General features: G+C 40.8%; 1 protein-coding gene across 50 annotated transcripts in view; it reads right to left on the reverse strand.

Moving 5' to 3' along the window:
• NEB (nebulin) overlaps window positions 1–27,299 on the reverse strand; it is a 232,153-nt gene that overhangs the window by 158,609 nt on the left and 46,245 nt on the right. For all 50 annotated transcript variants that reach the window (XM_057317597.1, XM_057317600.1, XM_057317623.1 and 47 more), the window contains 21 exons: window positions 27,119–27,217; window positions 25,493–25,597; window positions 24,839–24,946; window positions 24,639–24,752; window positions 21,512–21,709; window positions 18,939–19,046; window positions 16,956–17,054; window positions 16,085–16,189; window positions 15,891–15,998; window positions 14,107–14,418; window positions 13,782–13,988; window positions 11,269–11,373; window positions 10,459–10,566; window positions 8,354–8,665; window positions 7,213–7,419; window positions 5,021–5,125; window positions 3,395–3,502; window positions 2,144–2,455; window positions 1,215–1,421; window positions 650–754; window positions 390–497 (listed from right to left, as the gene is read on the reverse strand). In XM_057317597.1, the coding sequence (XP_057173580.1) occupies window positions 390–497; window positions 650–754; window positions 1,215–1,421; window positions 2,144–2,455; window positions 3,395–3,502; window positions 5,021–5,125; window positions 7,213–7,419; window positions 8,354–8,665; window positions 10,459–10,566; window positions 11,269–11,373; window positions 13,782–13,988; window positions 14,107–14,418; window positions 15,891–15,998; window positions 16,085–16,189; window positions 16,956–17,054; window positions 18,939–19,046; window positions 21,512–21,709; window positions 24,639–24,752; window positions 24,839–24,946; window positions 25,493–25,597; window positions 27,119–27,217 (3,240 nt within the window). The remainder of the gene's footprint in view (window positions 1–389; window positions 498–649; window positions 755–1,214; window positions 1,422–2,143; window positions 2,456–3,394; window positions 3,503–5,020; window positions 5,126–7,212; window positions 7,420–8,353; window positions 8,666–10,458; window positions 10,567–11,268; window positions 11,374–13,781; window positions 13,989–14,106; window positions 14,419–15,890; window positions 15,999–16,084; window positions 16,190–16,955; window positions 17,055–18,938; window positions 19,047–21,511; window positions 21,710–24,638; window positions 24,753–24,838; window positions 24,947–25,492; window positions 25,598–27,118; window positions 27,218–27,299) is intronic.

The following is a 27,299-nucleotide window of genomic DNA, read 5'->3' on the forward strand; positions in this document are numbered from 1 at the left end:
AGAATAGGCTACAGGCACAATTTCTCATGGTGCATCTTTAATTCGAGTCTAACCAAGGGTCTCTTGGGTAAAATGGATAGCCTGTATCCAGCATTTGCTCAGAATTGCCTATTAATGATTTGAGTACTGTAAGAGCAACTTATATTAACAAGACCTAGTCACTTTTTATATCAAATAATTAACAAATGATTAGAGGGTCCTTGAACTGGGTGAAGGAAAAGGTCTTGTGTGTTCCACAGAGGAGGGTCCCACCAACACTGGGGAGGGTTGACTGTAGCTCTTGAATACACACACACACACACACACACACACACACACACACATACACGAACTTGGCTCATAGGCTTCTCATTCGCTGAGCCTACAGAGGGCCCAGCGGAGGCACTTACATCACTGGCAATGTCTCTACAGGCTTTTGCAGCCTTTATTGGGATGGCATCAGGCCTCAGGTCATAGCCTTTCTTCTTTTCCTCTTCCCAGCCAGCTTTGTACAGTTTCTAAACAATGAAATAGAATAACACCAGCAACATGTGACTTGGTCAGAATGGGAATCTTGATTTTGAAGTGGCTGGTATATAAAAGAGACATTCCATATATATTAGTTCCCTCCAACCTTCTCCCACTTTACTGTTGTTGTTAATCTACTTACATCACTCATGGTGATTTGGTTTACTCTGGACAGTAAAATGTCTGGAGTATCCGGCATGACGTGAATGGTGGTCTTGTCTTTGTTCCATTTTTCAGTGTAGAGCCTCTGCAACAAGGAAGACAGGCACGTGACTGTACAGCAGGACAAGTCTGTAATAGTGCTATCAAGAGGAAGAGACTCACGTCTCCAAGATAGAAGAGATTAAATTTGATATTGGCAAATGGATGACCTAGCAAGAAGACGGGCTGATGAGACTGAACACACAATGAGGAAAAAAACATCAAACTAGGGAGCCTTCTTCCACAAAAACAAATGTCATCTTGCCCCAACCTCATACTATGTGGAGTTTTGCAGTTGTCGCACCCTCAGCGTGGTGTAGACAGCCTGAGTCAGTGTATGTGAGAGCTCTCTAGACATGATGAAAGTTATAGAATGCCCCCTCTCACCACCACCGCGACCATCATAAAGAGAAAAATGCTGAGGACGATTATAGCAGCACCGCCAGGGCTCAAGGACTTGAGCGCTGTAAGGGTTCTTGGGCTGAGACCAGCAGGAGAGTTCTTACCTTATCCATATTCAGTTTGTTGCTTTTGTTAAGTGCTTGTTCCATTGTGTCCATGGCATAGGTGAACTTCAGCTTCTCAGGGTGCTGGCGATACTTCTTCTCACTAAGGATCTCTCCAGCTTTCTTTGCTTTCTCCACCTCCAGTGACTCTAATGGGATCCAGCCGATCCCTCTCATCCAGTTGGTAAAGTCGGATTTGTAGAGATTCTTTACAAAGAAAAAGGAAATTTTCATTTCAGAAGGAGTTGGGGCTTGGGTTTCTTTGGCTAGATGATTTACTCCTTATCAAAAAAAAAAAAAAAAAAGGGAGGGAGAAGAGAATCACCTGCTTTTTATTCCCTACCATCTTTTGGAAAAAACAAAATTTCAAAAGCAGTTGCATTCAGGGGCTCCTGGCTGGCTTAGTCTGTAGACCATGTGACTCTCGATCTCAGGATTGTGAGTTTGAGCCCCACATTGGGTGCAAAGATTACTTAAACATAAAATCTTAAAAAAAAAATGACTGCATCCATGGTGGTTTTGAACAGGAAAACCTAACCCAAATAATTCTTTTATAAAACTTAACTTTCTTAGAGGAAAAGGTAAAAGAATTTTATACAGGAAAAGATATTACATGGCATTCATTTGAGTCTATTGGTTTTTCACAGAATACATCATGTACTGTGTCAAACACACACACACACACACACACACACACACACACACACACACACACACACATATATAATAACCAAAAAAATTCTAAAGCTATATATAGTTCAAATGAGTGAAATTCTAAAACTCCAAATTCTGGAGAGGATCTCTAATTATAGTGAGTCCAGCCAGGTGTAAGATGAAGTAAATGGAACTGCCAATTTCTTGTTCTCCCCTCCCACCAGCTAGAAAGGGATAACTGATTCTATGCCAGTGATGTGTTGGCTATTACATACATCGCTTTGGATCTGCATTGCATTCCTGGAATGCTCCACATTCAAGGCATCAGGCAGAAGAGTGTAGCTGTGGAAGGGCTGTTTGTAGTTGGTGTTGGTGACGACCTCCTGAGATTTCTTGGCGGCTGTCACGCTGAACATGTCCAAGGGTGTGTGATACCTGGTCTTGCTGGCTTCATAGCCCTTTTTGTACTCACGATCTGACTGCATTTTGGCCACATTCATGTAATGAACCAGTTTAGGATCATCCTGAAGACTGAGAAATCCAATCTGCCTGCCTTTGGCTTTCTCATAAGCCTCCTTATACTTGAACTATATGAAAAAGAAGGGCAGACAGAAGTGTGATAGGGTCAATTGTAGGAAATGCTTAAGTGTCAGACTGAATTTATATAACAAATTAAGCAACAGCCAAATCTGGTCTGAATCCAAGTAACACCTAAATATTTTAGTATTTTTAAATAAACAACGAGTAAAATTTTTCTAATGAAGGGTCTTGAGATATGTTCTGGGGATAATGAAGAATGGGATAATTTGTGGTTTACATCTATATTATTCATAAGTAGATTCTTTGAATATTCTCAAAGGTTCCTGAAAAGTTTTTGAAGAATTTGGTGTATATTTTTTAATGATCTATTTCCAAATAATTTGCATTACTTTATAAAGTAGTTGTATAATCCTGAATAAATTTCAGCAAAGCTCTTATACAAATTAGTTTACTGGACTCCACGTGAATGAGTTTTTACTCTATCAAGGTATTATATCAACTCACATGAAAATATAACTTAATTTATAAAAAGTAATTAAGTAGGTAAGTAACTAAAATCCTGTCATTTAATCTATAATTCTTCCTGGTTTTCCTATTTTACGGGGTTTTTTGTGAAAATTATATTTAAAAATCTTATTCTTTTAAAAACTTGGAGATTTTAAATGATTTAGTGACATTTTAGTATGCCAACGCTTTTTTTCTTGAAAAAATCCAAATAAACAGCAGTTTCCAAGTTCATAACAATGATACCAATGACAGTTCCAACTATTTCAGTTTAAAACAAAGAATTTTCTTTTTTGTAATAACTGTATTAAATTTCTAAAGATTTTGAAGTAATAAAAAAACCATTGGCACTTTGGATGTTAGGAAATATTTTTATATTATAACTTTCTATTTATTTCCTAATACAGCGCATATAGCCTCATATACCATATAAAGATTTTTAAAATATAAAGAAGAGTTTTCCACTTTCAAATTATACTTACATCACTAGCAATATTTCTTGAACTTTTTGCAGCAACAATTGGAATGGCATCTGGTCTCAAATCATAGCCCTTAGCAAGAGTTTTCTTCCAGTCTGCTTTATAATGAGACTTGAAAAAGGAAAAGAGTATTTTATTATTTTATTATTCTATCTGAGTATATTTCTATATTATCAAACTCTTCTATAATAAGCATGCAATACTTTATTTTCTTGTATTTTTTGTAATGAAACAATTAAAACTTAGAGAAAGGTATGAATACTAAAATAAAAAATTCGGATGTAGTACCACCCAGATCTGATTACTCTTAATGTTTAAATATTATTTATAAAACCAGGGGAAAAAATTAAATAAACCAAAAGCATAGAAATGAGTACCAAAAAATGTGTATTTGGAGACAAAAGAGAGTCTAAAATGTTAGGAAAAATGACTAAGTCATCTCTTAAGAAATGAACGATTTTATCCGGTTTGATGATGTTTTTAAGTTAGAATCCACCAACTTTTTTTAAAGCAAAAAGAAACAATTTATAATAGTGAATTTAAAGATCACCACCAATTATGTATCTAGACTACCCAAGAGGCTGGTTATATGCAAGAAATGTTTCTAAAGAAAATTACAATAAACTTTTATACAAGTTTTAATAACTGAAACAAAAGTTATATAAAGCAATACTTGTCCTTATTACAGACTATTCACTACTGTACTTTCCAATCTTGTGTGTCTCATTTTGTTCCACTTTTTAAAAAGTGCAATACAACCTACGAGATTGATTCTATAACCCTCTAATGAGTGATGTCCACAGTTTGGAAAAGCCTGTTATCAAGTGAAATTTTATGGTAGCTTCTAGTCTCAGATTCTATGATAATGGGCCAATCTTTATTTTTTTTATGTTATGTTAGTCACCATACAGTACATCATTAATTTTTGATGTAGTGTTCCATGATTCATTGTTTGCTCATAACACCCTGTGCTCCATGCACTACGTGCCCTCCTTAATACCCATCACCGGGCTAACCCATCCCCCCACCCCCTCCCCTCTGAAGCCCTCAGTTTATTTCCCGGAGTCCATAGTCTCTCATGGTTCGTCTTCCCCTCTGGGCCAATCTTTAGACTGCTGATTCAAAAACTGGTCCCCGGACATGGAGGACAAGATGAAACTGAACAAAGAGGGAGCCCATACCAATTGGTAGGTGGCAGGTTTAATAAACAAGGGAACTCACACACAAGGCTTGTCTTGGGCAGCCGCAAGACAAGTAGCTCTCCTCCCCTGCCCACCACGATCTTAAAGTTTATACAGAGGCCTTAACTGGGTTTAGTCACGTATACCGTTCAGGTGGTCTCGATAACATATTGCCCTATCAGGACTGCATCCTTGAAAATGGCTCCCATTGTGGGGACAGCAGACAGAATGTACATCCCAAGGATGGGGGATGGTGAGGAGACTCTACCTGGGTCTACCTCACAGGTTAACCAGAGGTCATCTCTTCTCAACGACCTCTGCGAACAGAGACTCAAAAGATCCACACTGAGTTTGCTTCCCTTAAAATGCTCACTGCTAGAGTTATACAGAATGGAAAAGAAGAGGCCCATCTTAGCAGTGTTAGACTGGTACCAGCCCAAATACTTACATCACTCATGTTGAAGGCGTTGACCTTGGCCTGAATAAACTGAGGTAATTCGGGGTCCATGGTGTATTTGTGCTTCAGTTTCTCCCCCTCCACCTTGTAGTTCAACTAAAACCAAAGGAGGCAGAATGCAAATATCATTAGCTGATATAATGTCAGTTCCAGCAGGTACACACCCCTTTAAAAAGGAAGGTAATCATTTGTGTTTTTCCATATACAGGTCAAATACCTATATTACCACATGGCAGGGTGTTAGTAGACATATCCGTTTGCTTATTCCACCAGTATTTATTGGACAGCACTATGGGCCAGGTAGGGTGATACGTTTCTGCATGTAATGTGCTAACAAGGGCGGACATGCCCTCTTGAAGGTTACCGTGCAGTGGAGGAGACAGAAAATAAAAATTTAACTCTAAGATAGAGCTAGAATGTGTGATGTGTTGTAAATAGAATAACTTCAGGAAAGAAACAAGGGTAGTCAGCAAAGGCTCTCTAAGGAGATAACATTTATGCTCAGACTTGAAGGGAGGGGTTCAGGCCAAAGCAGAGCATTTGGGGCCCTGAGTCTGGAAAGGGCAGCGCCAGCGTGAGGGACTGAAGGCAGCTGCATCACAGGGCTGGAGTGTGCCAAGGGGGCCCGACAGAATTAGGATGGGGAGCAGGGGCACAGAGCTGAGGGTCTTTTCAGCCAAGGGAACAAGTTTAGCTTTTAAGTTCAAGGAGAAGTTACTAAAAGGTTTTAAGTATAAGAGGGCTGTGATTTATATTTTAAGACCATTCTTCTGGTGGTCATGTGTGACTCCAGGCAGGGAAGCCAGATACCAGCTTAGTGCAGTTGACCCCATGAGAGGTACGGAAGCCCTAACTAACTGTGGGCAGGTGAATGACAGGCGAGTGCCCCAGGGGACACTGGGGGAGACCGAGGTGCACCGATGCCGGGATCACGCAGGGAGGCAGCAGCAATGACAGCCAGGTTTCTGGCTTGAGTCACTGGGTAGATGTTAATGGCATTTATTGGGGTGGAGAAGACAAAGAATGAGCGTCCAGTGCTCCTAGCTAACTGGAAAACCACAGTGAGAACAAAAGAAATCAGAAGAATTTCCACATTTATTCCTACTACAATAGTACTAATCCCAAAATAACTGTGGTAATGCGGCAACAGACACTGGCCTGAGAAAGAAAATCCACAGATAATTCTCAAGTCTGAGCCAAGCAAAGCCTTCCCCACCTTCCAATATCTGGGGCTAAAAACACACAACCTCTTCTTTTCTTTGCTTTTTACCTACACTCTCTTTCTGGTGGAGTTACTTTAACAGAACTCTGAAATTACCCAATGAGGGGAAGCACTGAGCATGGTAATTAGGCTCTAAGAATAAGGGTCCGGATAGACCTGGGCTCAGAAATGAGGCTCAGCTGACTTGAAAAGTAAACTGCTTCCATCCTCCCCAGAGGCCTCTCTCTGGCTTGCCTTTCAGAATGTTGAGCTCTTACGCAAGAGATTAGGACATTATACCTTCCCCCTCAAGTAGCTAGGTAGGACGGTTGCAACTCAGAGCAATAAATAGCTTGGTTTACAATTCAGATGGAATCACAGATGATAACAGTAATCATTTCATTTCATTTCATGTGTATAATAATAGGGGTCTGCTTATAAATGGCACAGATTCTCTACATTTGGAAAATAGAGCAAATTTGGAAAATCCTCCTTCTCTCCTCCCTCATTCTCTGTATGTTCAAGTTGCATGTTGTTTCAAAAGTAAGACCTTTCTATCATACCCCTGACAGCAGTTGATGAGCTAACACGGATGCACCTTCACACACTGAATTAAGAAGGATGGTGGAATGGGGGTTATTCATGGATAAACCCCCTTTTTATAAGATTTATTTATTTATTTATTTGAGAGAGGGGGAGAGAGAGAGAGCGCGCGCGCACACGCGTGGGCGGGGGAAGGGGCAGAGGGAGCGGAGGAGAGAGAGAATCCTCAAGCCAACTCCCTGCCGAGTGCAGAGCCTGATGCAGGGCTCAATCCCAGGACCCTGAGATCATACGCTGAGTCGGCCGCCTGACAGACCAAGCCGCCCAGGCGCCCCTGGATATCTGTGATAATGTGACAACAGAGACTGGCCTGAGAAATAAAATCCACAGATAATCCCAGGTGCCTCTGGATAAACCCTTTTGAAGGGAAACCACTTACATCGCTTAGCTGCTTAGTGTTCTGCTGAGCCAAAACCATGCCCATGGAATCGGGCACACTTGTGAACTTGATGGTATCTGGGTGCTGTCGATACTTCCTCTCATTTAAAGCATCACCTGCTTTCTTGACCTTCTCAACCTCCAGAGAACCAATAGGGATCCATCCAATGCCCTTGAAGAAGTTGTTATACTCGTCCTTATACACATTCTGTAAAAGAGTAACCTTATATGAGGAGATATCCTGCCGAATACTCAAAGAAGCTCTCTGAAATCTGCAGTTCGACCCTTCCAGCATGCTCCCGGCTATGCCCCTGAGCTCGTTACCCAGAATTTGGTAATAAGAAAAAGCAGTTCTGTTGTTAAGAGTGCATTATACGACACAGAGGGAATCTAGGCCACATATCTCCATGGCTCATGCTAAAAAAAAGTTGTGTCTCTTTTGACAATAAATTGGGCTTTCTTTTTGATTTCACTGAAAACCCACAACTTTGAATTTCACCCATCCTGTTCATCTAGGCTATTCCTGATCTCAGCTGGGGAGAGACATCTTCGTTGAGCAACAATAAATGAACACGATATATTCCCTTACAGAGGATGATTCTTAGAGAAATCTGGTTCCTGCAGAAGGAGATGCCCTGAATATTAAACAGCCTCCCCATGCAGCTCTCCATGAATCATGCTGCAATCACAAAGCCTTCCTGGTTCATTCTAGATGACTCATCACATAGATTAACATGCACGAGAGTGTGATTTTTAGTTAAAAAAAGAAAAAACCTTTCCCGAATTCAGAAAGAATAGAGAATACTATTTTGCATTATACATCTCACCATTGAAGCGGGCCTGCCAAGAGCAACCATTTCCTCTTGTTGAGAACGAAGGTGGTTTATATACTTGGTGGAATATGGTTTTATCTTTGATCCATAAGTTAATAAAGACAGTATCAATGATTACAATAGGAGCACAGAAAGCCAGCAAAAACACAGCTCGTCTACCATGCCTTTGTTAGTCTTTCAATAATGACTGTTTGTTTTAAAGTGCATTTTTCAAATACCTTACTGTATTGTGAAGTCTACTAAAACAGGAAGAAATGATTATCCTTTAAGTACCAACATGTCTGGGTCTGTTATGTTATATATACTCACATCACTCTGAATTTGATTCACATTCCTGGTATGCTCGAGACTCAGGGCATCGGGTAGGTACGTGTAATGATGTACGGGCTGTTTGTAGTTGACGTTGGTGACGACATCTTGGGCCGACTTTGCAGCAGTGATGCTAACCATGTCCCCTGGGGTATGGTAGCTGGTTTTGGTGTTCTCATAGTTCTTCTTGTATTCACGATCTGACTGCATCTTCGCCACATTCATATAATGGACCAGCTTGGGATCATCCTGGAGGCTTCTGAAGCCCACATGCTTCCCCTTTGACTTCTCATAAGCTTCCTTGTATTTATACTGCAAAGGCGAAATTTGGTTAGCAAAGTCCTAGGCATTGATAACATTATGTGTAGCAAGTATATTCACACACAAAGGCAACTTAGAACATTGTGCATTTCTGGAAGATTGTACAAGAAATGCAAACCATACCCACCCACTCCCACGTGCCCCAGAAAGGTCAGAGTGAAAACGTTTATCTCCAACACTGCCGGGTTACAAATGGGTATCATGATAAATTCAGGACCAGTTTCTTTCTTTGCTATAGATCCTACAAGGGCATTGGCATGTAGAACTTTACTGAAAGCCTGAATTTTCATGCTTAATATAAACAAGACACATTTCCAAACAGAAGGCCAGTACCTCTTGGTTTCCTGGGATGTGAATTCTCCCCACCCCATATGTTATTACCACCACAGAAGGTTATCATACATCATAGAACATGAGAAATTATTGAGAAAATCTTCCATTTGCTGTTGCCAGAGACCTAGTGATACGTACGCAACAGATGCAGAAGAAACTCTAAAGGACTCTACATGCAAGTTCACACTCAGGTTTTCTTGGGGAAGGGGAAGCAAAACTTGACTGTGTTGTCTCAGGCTGACAGGATCAGCTTAAAACAAAACCCTCTTCTTTCTGGGTGGCAGCAATTCAGATGCCGCACAGGCAGGTGCCTGGCCTTCCCCGCCCATGTCTCAGCAGCTACTTTCCAAGCTCGCTGCTGAAGCCGCTGCAGATGAGTTCAGGACCCGCAGCAAGGGCAGGAGAGGCTGCGAGCTTCCCCGGCAGTAAAAGCCTCAACGCGACGGCTCTGCAGCCCAAGGTCTCGCACTGCTGAACTGGGGGTGGGGTGTAGATTGAGTTGTACTGTTGGTAACAGGTCAAAGCCTCCATTTTTATGCAAGAGAACGCAAATCTACTTCAACTCTGCTAACACTCTGCTCCCGTCGTTTAATGCACTGATTTATAAACAAGAGTTTAGCAGGCAGAAGGATTATCAAGACTTTTCTAGGCATGTTAGAAAAAGCTCTGCTCAAACTCTAACAAAAAAAAATTGACGTCATATTTTGGACTTTCACTTTGTCCTTAAACTAGAAATTTATTTCACAGTGGTGTGTACATCTTTGAGGAACACATTTTCAGTGGCATCCCGACAAGGAAACTGTAGAATTCTTACACCCCTAGCTCCCATGTAGTCTGTACATATGGGTGGTTTCTTTCTTCTCTTTTCTCCAACCGTGATTGTAGCCCCCGGAACAGTATGTGACAGTGAAGTCTACCGGGCACGCATGTTTTGAAATTTTTGATCTTCAGTGATGGGAAGAAGTGTATACTTTTCCTTTTAGAGATGAAATGGGCATCGATTTACATAAACCAAAAGTATATTCAAGAAAAATGGGCCTTTTCCCATTTGGCTTATAAAAACTTTACATTTTATCTAACATCTTTTCCATCTTCTTAATACAATTATAATGCAAGCAATCATTTGAATTTAATGCGTTAGTGTCATTTAGGGTGTTCTCACAGAAAATAAATGTGGGCTGTCAGGGAAATGTGTCAGTAAAGGTAATTTGGCCTATGAATCCAGGGAGGAAGTGGCTGTCAGATTTATGACAGCTCTACCAAGTGGGGTCAACCGAAAAGAATCACAGAATGTTGGAAAAGTGACAGGTTTTCAAAACAATATTTTGTGGAGAATTTCAATGTCACTAATTCAACATATTGTTTTCAATCTGGTATCATTTAGACAAGCACACGTTTGATTACTTTTTAAACAGGCGATCACCCACATTTCACCTAAAATTTTTACTCACATCACTGGCAATGTTTCTGGACGCTTTGGCCGCAGTGATGGGAATCGCGTCACCCAGCACATTGTTACCCTTGGCTATTAAATCATGCCAGTCCCGTTTATAACAGACCTGCAATGTAAAAGGAAAAAGGATGTCAGCATGCTCTGTATTAATCAGCTAAAGTGATTCCTCGATTGCTGGGATTGTTTTATTTGTTTCCAGATATAAACTAAAGGAATCTCCTACAGCACATTCTGCTTTAGGAAGTCACATTAGCAAAACGTCACACCTCACGTAGCATGAAATTATAGGACGCTGCACCAATTATTCACCCCAGCCTGGTTTGGGCACACAGCACAGGGGGATACTGAAGAACTGGAGTGGATTTAGAGGACAGGAATAAAGGTTCTGGAAACCATGGTGTGTGAGGACCAACTAGAGAAAATGAAGTTGTCCGCTCTTATGAAAGGAAGGTCAAGGGAAGACCTGGTGGTTAGCTTTAGAAATTTCAGGTTTGTTGTAATAAAAGGATTTCATAATTCTCATTTTGCTGCAGGATAGTATCTTCCTCCACTTGCAAAACTAGGAAAACTAAATCAAAGTTTTAGAGGAATAGATATTGGGCTCCACGTAAGGGAAAATGTTACATCCTTTCGACTTGTCCCACCCTTGAAAAGGCTTAAGAGGCAGAGAGCCATCATCATGGCATAGGCTTCGTACAGGGTGTATGGGAAACTGATCTAAATAACTATCAAGGCCCCATCCTACTCTAAAATTCTATTATTGTTCAATCATGTCTGGATTTCACACCCCATCAAAAACCCTACTCACGTCGCTTATATTGTAAGCATTGCACTTGGCCTGGAGAAACTGAGGAAGATCAGGACTCATAGTGTATTTATGTTTCACATCTTCTCCTTTCGCTTTGTATAAGATCTGCAACACACAATCACAGAATTAAAATGCACTGCAGATAGCACAAAAAGGAAAATGCTTTGATTGCACATTGAAAGGCGTTATTCCCTAACACAGTCCCCTCACTATTTCTAATGTTAAAAATCATCAAAGGGGGAGGGCCCGGGTGGCTCAGTTGGTTAAGTGTCTGCCTTTGGCTCAGAGCATGGATCCCATCGGGGAGCCGGCTTCTCCCTCTCCCTCTGCCACTCCCCCTGCTTGTGCTCGTGTGCGCTGTCACTCACACTCTCTGTCAAATAAATAAAACCTTTAAAAAAATCATCGGAGGTATTTTCCTGTTTTTAAAAAACTCAAGCATTTTTTATCTTTAGAAAGATCTAAAAATTGTATATTAAAATAGAAAAATAGAAAACAGATCTTGGACTGTTAGAGATTAATGGAAAATACGTTCAAATGTGCAACCCTAACTTGAATAAACAGAATTCACCAAAGCCAGCAAAGTCCGGTCTTTGCTAGTAGAGTGAACAGTTCTTAAAGTCTTGTTCTTTCATTTTTGGTATTTGATTCTTAGAAAACAGCATTTAGAATGAATCTTTTATTTCTTCTAAAAACTTTACAATTATAATTGTAGCAGTAAAACCATATAATAATTTTCTCTTGATATGAAGGCCCTTATACATAAGCCCAGTGTACTTACAAGGTTTACCATTTCATATTTACCCTATTTTATCCCTTTACAGATGTCAGAAAGACATCTAGGTGCACCTGTATCCTCCTCTTGGTAATAGAAAAGACAGAAATTGCTTAATTTCTAAAATCTACAATACAACTAGAATCACAAGTATTCCAGCCTCTTGACTGTCATTTATCATATAAGCCCTCAGTCAGGTCTATGTGGGACATCGCGCGTAAACTGCTGTGTATGTATCACAGAGTCTAAAGAGGCTGATACCTATTTGAATCCTCAAATACTAAATAATTTCTTCTAAGCATCCAAGAGCTGCCTTTACTTCCTCACTGCCTTTAGCAACCATAGCTAAGCATTCACAGAATCCCACCCGTTCTACCTTGTACACATCTCCCTTGCCATTGCTACTACTTCGGTTCAAATCCAGATGAGGCTTCTGCTGGATTTCTGTAACAGCTTTTCATCTACCTTCTTACCTCCAATCTCTCCCCTCACCAGTGCAGTCTCAGCCTCTTCGTCAGAGCTGTCTTAGAACACCGACCTGATAATGCAACTCCATGGATTAAAATCTTCAATACCTCCCACGACCTACCCCACAATGTCCAGAGGATAAGTTAACACACAAGACCCTCAATGATCAGGTAACAATCCCAAACCCTTCACTGTCCTTCCATCCATGACCTCTTGTCAGTCCTTATGTTTTTTCTCACGCCAAGAACGCACCCTTCCCTATTTGCCAGGAAAGCCTTGGTGGGCGGTCACCCTCTTGCCTTGTACTTACTTGGCATACACCTCTCCTGCAGCACTCACTCTTGGTACGGCAGTGCTCTGGTTCTATCCTTGCCTTTGTCTTATACTCTCACATCCTTCCTTGTCATACCCTATGTCTCACTAATCCTGGTCTACGTCATCTTTATACCATCAGCGTATAATACAATGCCGGGCACAGGGAAGGAGTTCAAAAACATTCATTCAATGAATTAATAAATGAACGCTTTTGATGTCCCTTTAATCCTTCTATACACTAAACTTCCCTCTAGATCTGACTTTAGCCAGGTCACGTACATTGTTTATGAACAGGCAGGCAAAAAACGTCCTAATCTCCAAGATGTGTGTTTTTAAAAGCCTCTAGAATATTTGTGTGTGATGAATTCTGAGAAGCAAAACAATATACTCATGTGAATTATTTCCCTGTATTAGTATTTTGCATATGACAAGCAAATATAAGCAACTTAGTACAGAATTGAATGCGATGAATTTGCTACTTTAAAGTGTCTGGGATTTCAGTCTGAATTTTGTGTGTGCACGCACATGTGGAGTATGAGAGTAGCATTTTTCACCATGACAAGTTTATCCAATAACAGAGTATTTCAAAGGCAGCTAAATAGGAAGATGTTTTAAAAAGGAAAATAAATAGCAAGATAAAAGAAAATATTAGTGCCCAAACTAAAAATAATGGCTGTGGTCCGGTTTTTCGCTTTGTTTTGAAGCAAGCTCCATGCCCAGCATGGAGCCCAATGCAGGGCTTGCACTCACGACTCTGAGGTTAAGACCTGAGCTGAGATCAAGAGTCGGATGCTTAACCAACTGAGCTACCCAGGCACCCCCCCAAACTAAAAATAGTTGTAATAATTACTTTAAATTAAATTAAAAGGAAAATGGCTCAGAAGAATAAAAATTTGAGCTGTTATTTATTTTGTGAAAGCCTCCCTCCATTCTTTGCCCCCTCCCTCGTACTTACATCACTGACTTGCTTTGTGTTCTGTTTTGCCTGGACCATAACTGGGGAGTCCACGATGCTGGTAAATTTGAGGGTGTCTGGATGTTGCCTGTACTTCTTTTCATTCAGGGCATCTCCTGCTTTCTTAACTTTCTCCACCTCCAGACTGCCAATAGGGATCCAGCCTATGCCTTTCATCCAGGTGTTGTAGTCTTCCTTATAGGCATTCTACAGCAAAGGGGAAAAAGGAGTAGGTGCCCGAAGCCGCGGGTTCTCCTGCAGGTTCTGACCTTGGGCGGGGGGGGGCGGGGGACGGGGATTGTGTCGTGGAGTAAGGGTCACTTACATCGCTCTGTATGTGCATCATGTTTTTAGACAACTCCAGGTCCATGGCATCGGGCAGGTACGTGTAATGATGGAGCTGATGCTTATAGTTGACATTGCTGACAACATCCTGAGCTTTCTTGGCCGCCACGACATCGAACATATCATGGGGTGTGTTGTGTTTTGTTTTTGTCTTCTCATAGTCTTTCTTATACTCCCGGTCTGACTGCATCTTGGCCACATTCATATAGTGAACCAGTTTAGGGTCATCTTGGAGACTTTGGAAGCCAACCATTTTTCCTTTGGCTTTTTCATAATCTTTTTTGTACTGAATCTATTGGAAACAAAAGTGGGCAAATTTTGAAATGTAGTTATGAAGATTATACTGAACAATGAGGCTGTGACTTAAAGCAATTGAGCTCCCCAGAAACTACTGCAATGACCAAACAATTAGATATTCATTTGTATACAGTTTGAAATGTAGCCTGGTAAAATGTAACTTAGAGCCCATTTGATGGTCTGTCGCTGCTTCAGCCACCTGAGAGAGGTTGGGGTGGGTGCATTGCCATAATCGGTGTCGGTGACTAGGTAAAATTCCTTTCCACTTGTATACTGTTAAAGACAAATGAAAAATAAGCATTTTGCAATCTTTATCAATTCTATTGTGCTGCTACAGGAGACCCCAAATAGCTGCCTGTGTTAGTGGTAGAATTTTAATGAGTCTTTGGATATTCAAAGGGAGACCCAGAGCCAGTATGTAAATATGAATTGGTTCTGAATAATAAAGTGAGAAGAACTGAACTTGCTTGGGGGAGATCTGGGAAGAAGTGTGGGAAACGGAGAAGCAGAGATGTGAAGGAAGGCTTGTGTGTGTGTCGGCGTGGGGAGCAGCGGGAGGAGAGCACCCACTGAGAAAGGGAACGGGTGAGAAATTTTGGATGGTGGGGCTTTTACAACACAAATCTTTATTATTCAATTGCAACTTATTTCTATCAGTGCAATGTCAACTTCATTTCAAACAATCAGTGAAGCTGTGCTTGGGACTTGGGGGAATCCAAAAGACAGGGCTGTGTTCCATCTCTGGATCGTGCAGACCAGAAAGAGAAGTGAGTCCAGGGCGGGAGAGTCCAGGTGAGCCAGAGCAAAACCGCTGTGGGCAAACCAGGAGCCAGAGGCCGCAGAAAGAGAATAAACCTCAGAATATCTGCAACAAGCATTGGGGAGGGGATCCCACTTCCTAGAGGTCAACAGGAGGGGGCTTCAGTCAATTTGATTTGAATCTCAAAGAGGAAAGTAACTAGTTCACAGCTAGGTTAAAGTAAGATAAGGAAAACAAAGACAAACAAAATCTCTAACTTTCATGTAATCTAACGACTGCTATGAACCTTAGGGCCAATTTATCCATCACTGGAAGCAATGAAGCAAAAAGAAATAAGGGAAAGAGGGAATTCATATAAACTAAGCAAATTCCGAGACAAAATCTTTCCACCAGGAGGCTGTTAGGACTTAAATAGTGAGTGACTTTTCCACCCACTGTTTTATTTCCATGAGGGGAATAATGTGAATTTGTGCAGAAATACGGAGGAGACCTTTCACTTCGGGTGGTTCATTAGAACAGGGTCAGTAAAGGCTCTACATATCCTTACACCGGGACAATTCAGACCTGGTTAGGGAATCTTCCTTTCTCAACAGTTTTCAGCAGGACTCCCTTCAGCTGGGGACGGCAGGTGTGGTGGCTTCGGGACCACAGGTCCACCCCCACCCACACGGTCTAGTTACACTCTGGCGACCGTCGGCTGGACTTACGTCACTTGCCGCCTGCCTGGCAGCTTTGGCAGCTCTGATGGGAATCGCGTCCGTTCTCAGGTCATACCCCTTCTTGCTCAAATCTTTCAAGTCTGCTTTGTACACATTCTGAAAGAAAAAAGGCATCTGAATGTAACCGAGGCCCATTTAGAAAAGGCCTCACAAGCGATCGGCAGCTGAGCTCGCGGGCACACCTCACTGATGTTGTAGGCATTAACTTTCGCCTGGAGGAACTGAGGCAGGTCCGCCGGCAGGTTGTATTTGTGAAGAATTTCTTCTCCTTTGGCTTTGTAGGCCACCTGAAAGATAAAAAGAAAATGCATTAACCAACAAGTATAAAGTAGGGGAAAGGGTTTAAGGACACAGGAAAATCATCTCAGAACAGGTCACATGGCATAGCAGTGCTCTTCGTCAAAGACGTTCTCTGTGTCATCCTCACATTCACCTGCAAAGATCTGTAGGCCTTCAAGGTTCCACGTGCAATGCACAGGGTCCTATCCTAGTGCCAGTTCAGCCTTGGCCAAGGTCCCTCGGCATGCGCTAGGAACCTCCGAACTGCGGTAGGGGCACCTCACAGAAGCTAGCCCAGGGAGATGACCTGATGTGAACTTGCAGACACTTTCCTGCGCACAGAAAAGGCTAAGTGGGTGGGGTACGCAAACCATCTCTCTTACACTTTGTGGGTGACTGACGGGACTTGGGGGGGGGTTTACTCTACATGATTCGTGTCTCAGTGTAATGCCTCTGTAAGGTGTGTTGCCTATATTCGTCTTCCTGGTCTTTCCTACAAATAGGCCTGCAGCGTTTCTTGTCATCAGGAGAAGCCCCTGACCTTCTCCGTGGGAAGCAAGGTTAAATGGCTGAAAGGACAGTCAGCACAGCATACGTAACACTCTAAAGATAGGAATGAGGAGTGCTTCGCTAGTGAAAGGCTGGGAGAGGTGCACAGTTGCTCATGTAACTGAGTCTCTTCAGACTGCACAGTAACTCCAGGTAATCAGCACGTTTAGAATACAAATGTATTTGTATAACATTTATTAAAATACAGATGGAATGAACACTTACGTCACTTCTCTGGGCCTGGTTGATTTTAGACTGTACTATAATCGGAGCATCTTCAATTGAGGTAAACTTGAGAGTGTCTGGATGTTGGCGGTATTTTTTCTGTTTGGTGAATTAAAACAAAAGAAACAAGCATATTACTTTCGCTGAAGGCTAATATATAAAATTCCTTGAAATGTATTTTAGAGGGATAAGGATTTTTCCAGATTTTAAAATATAAAAATACTCAATTCTTGGTTGGCTTGGGGAAAAAGATGAATGCAATACAAAAGCCAGTGATTTAAAAATTGGCTTAATTTTGGATGGTCTGGAGCAGTACAGACCAATACATCTTGCAGGAACCAGACTATTTCTTGCTTATGAAATGGAAGTGGGGGGGGCCTGTGGGGCAGCGCCTGGTGGTTCGGTAGGTTGAGCGTCTGCCTTCAGGTCAGGTCATGTTCTCAGGGTCCTGGGATCAAGTCCCACATCGGGCTCCCTGTTCAGTGGAGAGCTTGCTTCTCCCTCTCCTCCCTGCTTGTGCTCTCTCTCTCTCTCAAATAAAATCTTAAAAAAAAAAAAAAAAAGAAATGAAAGAGGGTACTCTCCGCTAAACAGAACCCAGAAACACCACAAAGTTTTCTAAAGGATTACCAAAAGGCATGTGAGGAAATTTGGAGTGTCTTTTGCGTGACCCTAACAGACTGCCAGGTTGCTGTCACTCGAACTGAAGTAAAGAAGCTCTCTGGTTGAGAGAGGAGGGACTGAGGAATTCGGGCAACAGCTAGGGGTTCCCATAAGAAAGGGAGGACTTTTGCTCTGCAGCCTCCCTGTGGTTAGTACACAGGTTATCTTTTACTAAAGCGCTGAGGAGCTACAGGAGAGAGAACATTGGAAGGTGTTCCACTGGGAAGCTGGCAACTTCTAGCTATACTTCTAGATCTTTCTCCATCTAGTCTCCCAGGCTTCTTCCTTTGTGCATGTTATACATCCCACTTCTGTGTACAAAGTAGCATCACTCAGCTTCAGACTTCTGAACATCACCAACCCAGGAGAACTTTCATGAAAAATCTCTGAGGAGATAAAATGTGGCTCACCAAAAGCAAGTAAAAGCACAGAACAACAGAAACTTGAGTGTGAAGACAACCCTCACTCAACACCTCTGTCCCTTCTTTATGTAGGTTAACCTCCCTGATGATGGATTCACCTGACCGCAGTGGGAATGTTCCATTGTTGGAGAAGGGACAGATAACCTGGCTACTTGAAGAGTGCAAGGTCATTGCTCCTTTTCCTCAGACTGAATAATAACTTATAGACTACTTCAGAGTCATCAAGAATAGGACACAGGGTATAACACTTAAGGGAAAAATTCTATAATATTCATGATATGCATTATTCATAATTGCCAGAAAGTAGAGAGAATCCACAAGTCCACCAACTGGACAACCAGGATGCAATACAGCTAAAGTGGAATACTACTCAGTAAGAGGAAGCAATGAATTGCAGACACAGGCAGGTATATAGATGAGTCTCAAAAACATGGTGCTAAGTGAAGGAAGTCTGATCCAAAAGAAATTTCTAGAAAAATACAACTATAGAGACAGAAAGCAGATCTCTGGTTGCCCGGAACTGAAGATGCGAGCAGGAATTTTTCAACAAAACTTTGGCGTAGTAGCGGCATTTTAAAATTTAATATGTGATGACTGTACAACTATATGAACTTGTTAAAACTTGCCAAGGTGTACACTTAAAATAGGTGAATTTTATGGTATGCAAATATACCTTGATAAAGTTGTTTAAAATATTTTTATCATGAATGATTAACATAAATGATTTTGCTGATGTGAAGCTTATGTACCTGGATAATTAATTCATGCATGTGCTAAGTGCTTTTTGCTCAGCAACAATGACTAGAGAATGAAGAGGGAAAAAGAAGGCCCTTCTGCGGTTTGCGGGTTTAGGACATCACATTCCCAGCTCTCTGGGATGGCACACGGATGGCTTTACCTCATTCAGGATGTCTGAAGCTCTCTTTGCCTTTTCCATCTCTAAGGACCCAAAAGGCACCCAGCCACAACCTTTCATCCAGCTGTTGTAGTCAGCTTTGTATTCGACCTAAAACACCAAGAGAAAGGTTACAGGTCTTTGCTCAACATCATCCTTATTCATAAAATTGTTAACATTTTACCCAAAACGATGTTAAGATTTCTGACCAGCTTCCTTACTTCATACATTAAGGTTTGTTTTTGTTTTAAAGATTTTACTTATTTATTTGAGAGAGACCGAGTGCAAACTGGTGGGGGGGGGGTGGACAGAGGGAGAGGGAGAAAGAGAATCCCAAGCAGACTCCAGGCTGAGTGTGGAGCCCAATGTGGGGCTTTCTCTCAGACCCTAAGATCATGACCTGAGCCAAAACCAAGAGTCGGACGTGCAACTGAGCCCCCAAGGGGTTGCCCCATATTAAGTTACTCTAAGTATTTCCTTGGTGAGAGATTTTAACAGCCCTTAGGTTATTACTGTTCTTCTAGCGGGTATATATTCCATCTCATCCTTATTTCTAACTGAAGGGAAGTATGTGGAACTCTAATTCTGATCTGGATAAGTGCAACATTTAAAGCTGTCCTTCAAGGAATAAATGAAAGTGCTACATTTAGATAATCAAACGTGAGATGTCTGCTCCCTGGAACTCTAAGTATTGTTTCTTTGGTCAATTAGGACTAATGGCCACATTGAAGGTGGATAACTTTGCTCATTTTCTGATCCGATAAGACGATAGTAGTTACTTGCACTACGTGTTTGCACACTTTGCCCTTGGTGTGTAATGGTGAGCTTAGGAGTGTTTCTACACTGGCTAACAGTGCACTTTAAAATGGTTGCACTCATTCATTTGTTTATGGAAGGCCATTATCATTTGGAATTTTTCCTATTTTGGGGGACATATGTGGTGCCGTCAGAATCACAGGCAACTCTCGGGGTGCCTGGGTGACTCGGTTAGGTGTCCAACTCTTGGTTTCGGCTCAGGTCATGCTCTCATGGTTGTGGGATCGAGTCCCGTACAAGGCTCTGTGCTGGGTGTGCAGCCTGCATGGGACTCTCTCTCTCCCTCTCCCTCTGGCCCACCCCCCACCCCCACTCTTGCTCTCTAAAAAAATAAATAAGTAAAATAACAGGCTCCTCTTATTGTCTGCTATAGGTGGTACCTAAAACTTATATTCTAGATACAAAATTCAAATTGTTGTTCTTTAGTGTGGGCCTTTTAACTGGAACGAAAAATCAAGAAACTATCTGGTTCCTGCCTTTGAGAGGCTTCCAATCTACTTGGGAGAAAGAAACGTAGCAAAGTAAAATAAATAAATAATAATGCATTAAAAAGGGATTGTTAGTGATGGGAATTTAAAATTGTAGAGTTGCTGTAGAAAAGAGGAGGGTGGTTCCTCAAAAGATTAAAAATAAAATTCCCATGTGATCTAGCAACTCCATTTCTGAGTGTATACTCAAAAGAATTGAGAGCAGGATCTCAAAGGAATATTGGTCAACTACGTTCGTAGAAGCATTATTCACAACAACCGAAAGATGGAAGCAACCCAAACGTCCACTGACAGATGAAGGGATAAGCAAAATGTGCTATGCACACACAATGGAATATTATTCAGCCTCAAGAAGGAAGGAAATTCTGACACATGCTACAACATGAATGAACACTGAGGACATTTCATTAAGTGAAACAAGCCAGTAACAAGAAGACGAAGACTGAATGACTCCACATATATGCGGTCTATAGAGTAGCCCAGCTCATAGAAACAAAGTAGAAGGGTGGCTGCCAGGAGCTGGGGGGAGGGGAAAACAGGGAGTTGTTTAACTGTTCTAGAGCTTCAATGTTATAAGATGAAAAGGCTTTGGAGACCGCGTGCACAGCAACGTGAATACAATTAACTGCTACTGAACAGTACACTTAAAAAGGATAAAGATGTCAAGTTTTATGTTATGTGTATGTTATGTGTTCACTACATTAAAAAAAAATAGAATTATTAGGATGAAATGTTCAATTATGTAGCTCAAATTAAGTTGCCTAAACAAGCTTTCATCTGCAGAAAAAAACCTTGGTGATTGTGAAAATTGATGCTGTAAATGGTAGAAGATATTTTATTTTCAGACAAGATAGCTATCTATGTAAAAAATTATTAACAATAAATGAGATCATTGTGATAGTAATGAAGATAAGAATAGTGAATGTTTACTGAGAATTCACTAGGGCCTGACACTAAGCTAAGGATTTTGCATGCACTGAAATTCTCAAAACAATTCTTTTAGTTTAGTCCAATTTTACAAGGAAGACTCGAGACTCGGCAAGGTTGATAGCTTTCCGAAAGGGATGTAGTGATGAATTCATGCTAGACCTAGGTCTCTAACTCTGAATGGCACGCTCTCATTGAGCCATAAGGGTCATTTTCCTATTACATATTTGCTACATACAGAAGACAATGCCAACACTCTGAGAATTGTCAAAAACCTCACTCTGCTTAAAGATTATTTCAGTTTCCACCTTAGAAAGAGGGACTCGAGAAAGCCCGATTACTCACATCACTCTGCAGTGCATAAGCCTTCTTGGCGAGATCCACGTTGATGCTATCGGGTGGGTAGCTGTAATTGTGTAAGATATGCTTATAGTCCACATCGCTGGCAATTTCCTGAGATTTCTTAGCTTGAGTGACTTGGAGCATATCAAGAGGTGCCGTGTAGATAGTCTTTGACTTTTCATAGTCTTTACGATATTCACGCTGTGAATAGGAAATTTCCATTTATTACCACAAATCCTCTATGGATTTCCAGACAAGCACAGAAATCTCTCACAAACAACAAACACGAGTTACAAAAGCACATTCCAACATCTGGGTATTTTTTCCTAAAATATGTTCCTATGTTACACATCATTGAACACTTTGCCTCCAAAAAAGTCAACTGTGGACGTATCTTATCAAATCTCTTTTTCGGTCAAAGAGCGACTGTCAGGCATCCGGAGTGGGCCACAGCTTCTGCGTCAGCCATGTATTTTATTTTAACACAAGGTTTTTCAAGGACCATTAACAAGCATTATTTTTATGAAAGTCATCTAATCTTTGAATTGTTTTCCAATAAAGAAGTATTTTTTTAACTGATGAAAATCACATGACAATCATTTCATACTTCTGATTTTATAAAATGACTACTTCATGAATAAAGCTGTCCACTTGACTACTTGGCTTTTCTAATGTCATCTTTAAGTGGCTACTGATTTTTTTCAACCGGATTATTCTACTTTTGACAGTAAATAAGCTCCACTGAGAATCCCAAAGGTTTTTTCATACCAAGTTTAATTTTGGTAACAATTTAAAAGAAGCTTCAGATTGCAGCAGTAATAAGACCTCAAAGGAGAAAAGCCTGTGAAACTGAGCCATTAAAGTAACCTTGGCACTTATTACAGTGTTCTCATAAACCAAATGTCTTGACTGGGCCTCAGAAGGCACTTTCATTGGCTGGTTGTCTGGAATGTTTGGGTGCTAATTAGGTCAAGGTCCCAGCTTCATCATGTCCACTCACCAATTACCTTAACAGAGAGAAAAATTCTGAACCAGTGCCTGTAGGAAAATTCTAAACCCATTATATCCCCCCATAATCACAGAAGCATTAAAGATTGACCCAAGGTAGCAAGCATACAGGTGCCTTATAAGTCTTCTGTAGAAATTCCTTTTGCAAACGATCTGATCTTTTAGCTTTCTCGGGGAATGTGATCTTCCTTCTAAATATTTTGTGGGCACTTTCTCTGAATAAATTTAGCACTTAATTGTAAAATCTAGACTCTGGTTTATGAAAATAAAGTATGGAAACTTTCTGACAGTGCACAAGAACAGTGAAAAAAATACAGTTTTTCTTTATTAGAAATAAAATGGGGACGCTTGGCTCACTCAGTCCATTAAGTGTCTGCCTTTGGCTCAGGTCCTGGGATGGAGCCCCACATCGAGCTCCCTGCTCGGTGGGGAGCCTACTTCACCCTCTTCCTCTGCAGCTCTCCCTACTTGTGCTCTCTTGCTCACGCTCTTGCTCTCTCTAAGTAAATAAAATCTTAAAAAAAAGAAAAAGAAAAAGGAAGGAAGGAAGGAAGCAAGGGAGGGAGGGAGGGAGGAAGAAACTGATAGGGGCACCTAGGTGGTGCTGTTGGTTGAGTGTCCAACTCTTGGTTTCAGTGCTGGTCATGATCTCAGAGTTATGGGATTGAGCCCCATGTTGGGCTCCACGCTCAGCGTGGAGTCTGCTTGAGATTCTCTCTCCCTCTCCCTCTGCCCCTCCTGCTCGTGCTCTCTCTCTCCTTCTCTAAAATAAACAAATCTTTAAAAAATAAATAAACTGATAAAGCAATGTTGCAACAACATTGATGTGTGGAAGTGTTTTTGACTAAATCGTTTTTATTCTTTTGTTCGTGTTCATACCAGTTCACACATATCTACATATATAAAATGTTGTCAAAGGTCCAAACGGCTTTAAAAGATTCTCTTTAAAAGCTATGCATGTTCTGTATCTGCAGCTTAGCATTTAGCCTGGATAGTATGTGAAAATGATTCATCACTGACTAGCTCTTTTGGGTGCCAATATCAATCAATTAACAAGTATTCACTGAACACTGCTATGTGCTTAGTGTTTTACTGGGTACTGTGATCGGACAAAGAACAAAAGATAATACATATGCTGTCAACAGACAGCTATAACCTTTTGAATTGAGAAGGGATAAGGAACTAGTGAAAAATATAATATGATGTATGTGAGCACTGTATATAATTCAGTGTGAAGTCATTAGAGAAAATTACTGAATACAGGGTGTTTTAAACTGCCATATGACTATACAGCACATGCAAAATGAATTAAAGAAGGTATATATAGATCGTGATGTGAACACATGGTTGAAATGAAAGTAAATGATACAAACATCCTTCTATTTAAGTATGAAAAATATTTGCAAGCTATGTTGAACATTCTTACCACTCTTAAGGAATTCTCTAAACATTTTTGAAACACAGTATATGCTGCAATTTGCAATAGATGTTTTCTCCTCTATAGCAAGAATTCTAACCAAAAGATGAGAGTTGGCTCATAGACAAGCCTTAGGGAATCTATAAATTCTCTGAAATTCAGACAAAATGCATGAAGAAAAAGTTCATTTTTCTAGATGAATGATCAAAGTCTTTTATGAGATTCTCAAAGGGGCCTATAATCAATGGAGTGTTTTCCTTGAAACTATACTAGTACTAATTGCTAAAGTCAATAAAGAACAATGAGAGTTAACAATAAGATTTTTTTCTGTGACTCTTGATCTTCTTCTAATATAAAGACCATTTTAAAGCCATCATTTTAAAGGTTATTTTTCACTCAGAAGAAAATATGAAAATAGTGTTGTTTTCCAAAAAGCCTTGAGAATTAAAATCAATATTCTATTAAATATTAAAACATACATTTTTCAAAGTGAAATGGACACCAAGGATAAACCAGTAATTTCTTTCCTCAAACACTGAAAGGTACAAGAATCTGGGAAATCATTCTACTTCTAAAGTTTATCCCCAGCAGTTTGTTGTGAACAGGACAGAGCCCGTGGATATGGAATCCTTTTACTTGCTACCACTGCTGGGCATGTTAACAGTGATGCCACCTTGAAAACAAGACATTTACAAAGACACTCACATCACTCTGGTTTTTGGCCGTCTTCAAAGAGTGCAACATCTTGGGATCATCATTAATGCTCAGGGATCCAATCATTTTCCCTTTATTTTTCTCATAGTCTTTCTTGTACATCACCTGTAAAGACATCACACACGTGCCACATCCTGCCCACCAAGAATCGTCCCTGCGGGCCCCTGCCCAGGTGCCCAGGCCACACTCACATCGCTGGCGATCCTGCTGTTGGCCTTGGCTGCCAGCAGGGGAATGGCGTCCACTTTAATGTCAAACTTCTTCGCTTTGCTCTTCTCCCAGTCATGCTTATAGATATTCTGGACAGAAAATTTGATCAGAAGAATTGTAAGAACAACATCTAACACAGATTCATCCAGTAAAAATAAGAAAGAGATTGAAAATTTTTATATGTTGACTTATTTCACCTACAAATACTATGTTTACCAAATGATAGTATAATTATTCATTACTCTGTCATCCAGCTTCCCATCTACCACCATATAATACTAAACACTTTTTAAATATGCTGTGAGCTTTCTAAAGATTCTGCTACGCTTATGTATGAAGGACAGTGTAAAAAAACAACCACTTGGAGGAGATGAGATGTGACATTTATAGGAGAGATCTTGCAAAATTCTAGAGATTAGCTGAGGGTTTCTGATGGCAACAGAGACTGTGGAAAATGAAATAGGATAGCTAAGAGCCTTCCTGGCATTTAGGCCTTAAAAGCTCCACTTATACCCTGGAAGCAATCGCCACAGTTGTTTAGTTGCATAACTCCTTATCTGGTCTTTTTAAATACCCATAACATTTCCTCTTCTCATGTGCACATAATCATAGATTTCTGTGGCTTTAATACTTACATCACTCAAGTTATAGGCATTGACTCTGTGTTGGATAAACTGGGGAGCATCTGCTGGTACGTTGCACTTGAACTTCTCACTTTCATGTTTTGCTTTGTAATTCAGCTGGAAAACAAATAGAAGAGATCCAAACAGTTTGGGGGTCAGAATTTTCTCAAGTGTATATAAATGGCGAAGTTATTTCTACCCTTTTTTGAAAGATGCCTCAAAGAGGCAGTCTATGCAGTCAAAGTCCATTACAGGGCCTTGACCCTCACGCCCTCTTTCAGGATTGTGGTGTAATCCAATTTGGGTTGCCATTTCATAAATGCTATCACAATGTATATGTGGGGAAACTCATTGTTGGATCTAAACTTTTAGGCTGTGCCTCAGGACAGGAACACTCGAAGTCTATTAAATTCTGTCATCAGAGAAATAACAGAAATAGTAATAATTCTAAATAATTAATATGCTAGCACAGTTAAAAAGATACATTTGTATTAATAAAAATGTAAAATATAGCCCTTTATTTAAAATTTTTAAAGGTGACATAGGTGGAAGGCAGGGAGTATAAAGAGAGAACGAGGCTGTTGAATTCTGGAGCCAAAGGCGAATGCACGAGACTGAATGTTGTGTAGTAAGCACCTCCAAAACAGAGCTCGTGGCCTAGCCACACCAACGAGAAGAGCGTGTGGTGGCCAGGCACTGCATACAGCACCCTCTTCCTTTGCTGCCTGCAAGTTCAGCTGGGTCAGTGATGTTACGGTTTAGCTGTTCTTTCTTGTGGTGTAAACTGTTAATACGCTAGAAAAGTTGCATAATGAACGAATAGGACTCCTGGGTTATACTGATGCCATTTCCTTCTTTACCAATTGCAGATGAGCTCCCTGTGATATTAAAGCACGTTTTAGAGTAGGATAGAGTGTATTTTCCTTCCTGCGAAGGCTGTGCTACTCTCAGCTACTCCAAGTGTGGTCCACCCACAGCAGCAGCCACATCACCGAGGAGCGTGTTAGGGCCAGCATATCCCCCCAGACCCACGGCGTCAGAATCACTGGGTGACCCACATGGATGTGAATGTTCGAAAAGCACTGCTATTCTTCCCCTGATCTTCGCATGGCTGGGCCGTCTGCTTAGATCTTCCTTGCCCACCCAGTTGGAAGTGTCCCCCCACTCACTGTCTCGCACATCATTCTGTTTGAATTCTCTATCACCCCGTCTTAGTTTTCTTCTTACTGCCTGATGTCTGCCTTGTTTCTTTACTCTTTGTCTTTTTGTAAAGTCTTCAGCAAACTCAAGAATGGGAAATGCTTCCCTTGTTACCTACACGGATACTTTTGTTGTCTTTAAGGTGCCATGAAGTTTTAGTATGCATCATTTTGGGTATGTGACAGACCATAATGGACAAATTTCCCACTAAAAATTGGAGACTTATTGAAGAAATATTATTTTTATTACTGTCTAACATCATTTTCCCTAAGGCTGCAATTTGACCTAGCAGTTTCCTTTGCATTTTATTAAACAAATCTTGAAAAATGACATTGTTGGGTAGATAGATGAGCCCATGAAGCTAAAGTGAAAATGCGTACATTTCAAATAAACACAGCATTCTAGGTCATCCACGCTTGCGCAAATCAAGGCACTTACATCGCTAAGCTGCTTCGTGTTAAGCTGGGCTTGCAACAGCACAGGAGTGTCGGTGACGGCCGTGAATTTGGTCTTATCTGGATGAACTTTGTATGTATGCTAGAAAAGATATTCTTTCATGAAATTTCATAATGTACCTTTATATTCTTGTTCATATACACCGTCTTATAAAAAGTTTCCA

Source organism: Ursus arctos, unplaced genomic scaffold (genome assembly GCF_023065955.2).
Source record: "Ursus arctos isolate Adak ecotype North America unplaced genomic scaffold, UrsArc2.0 scaffold_1, whole genome shotgun sequence".
NCBI lineage: Eukaryota > Metazoa > Chordata > Mammalia > Carnivora > Ursidae > Ursus > Ursus arctos.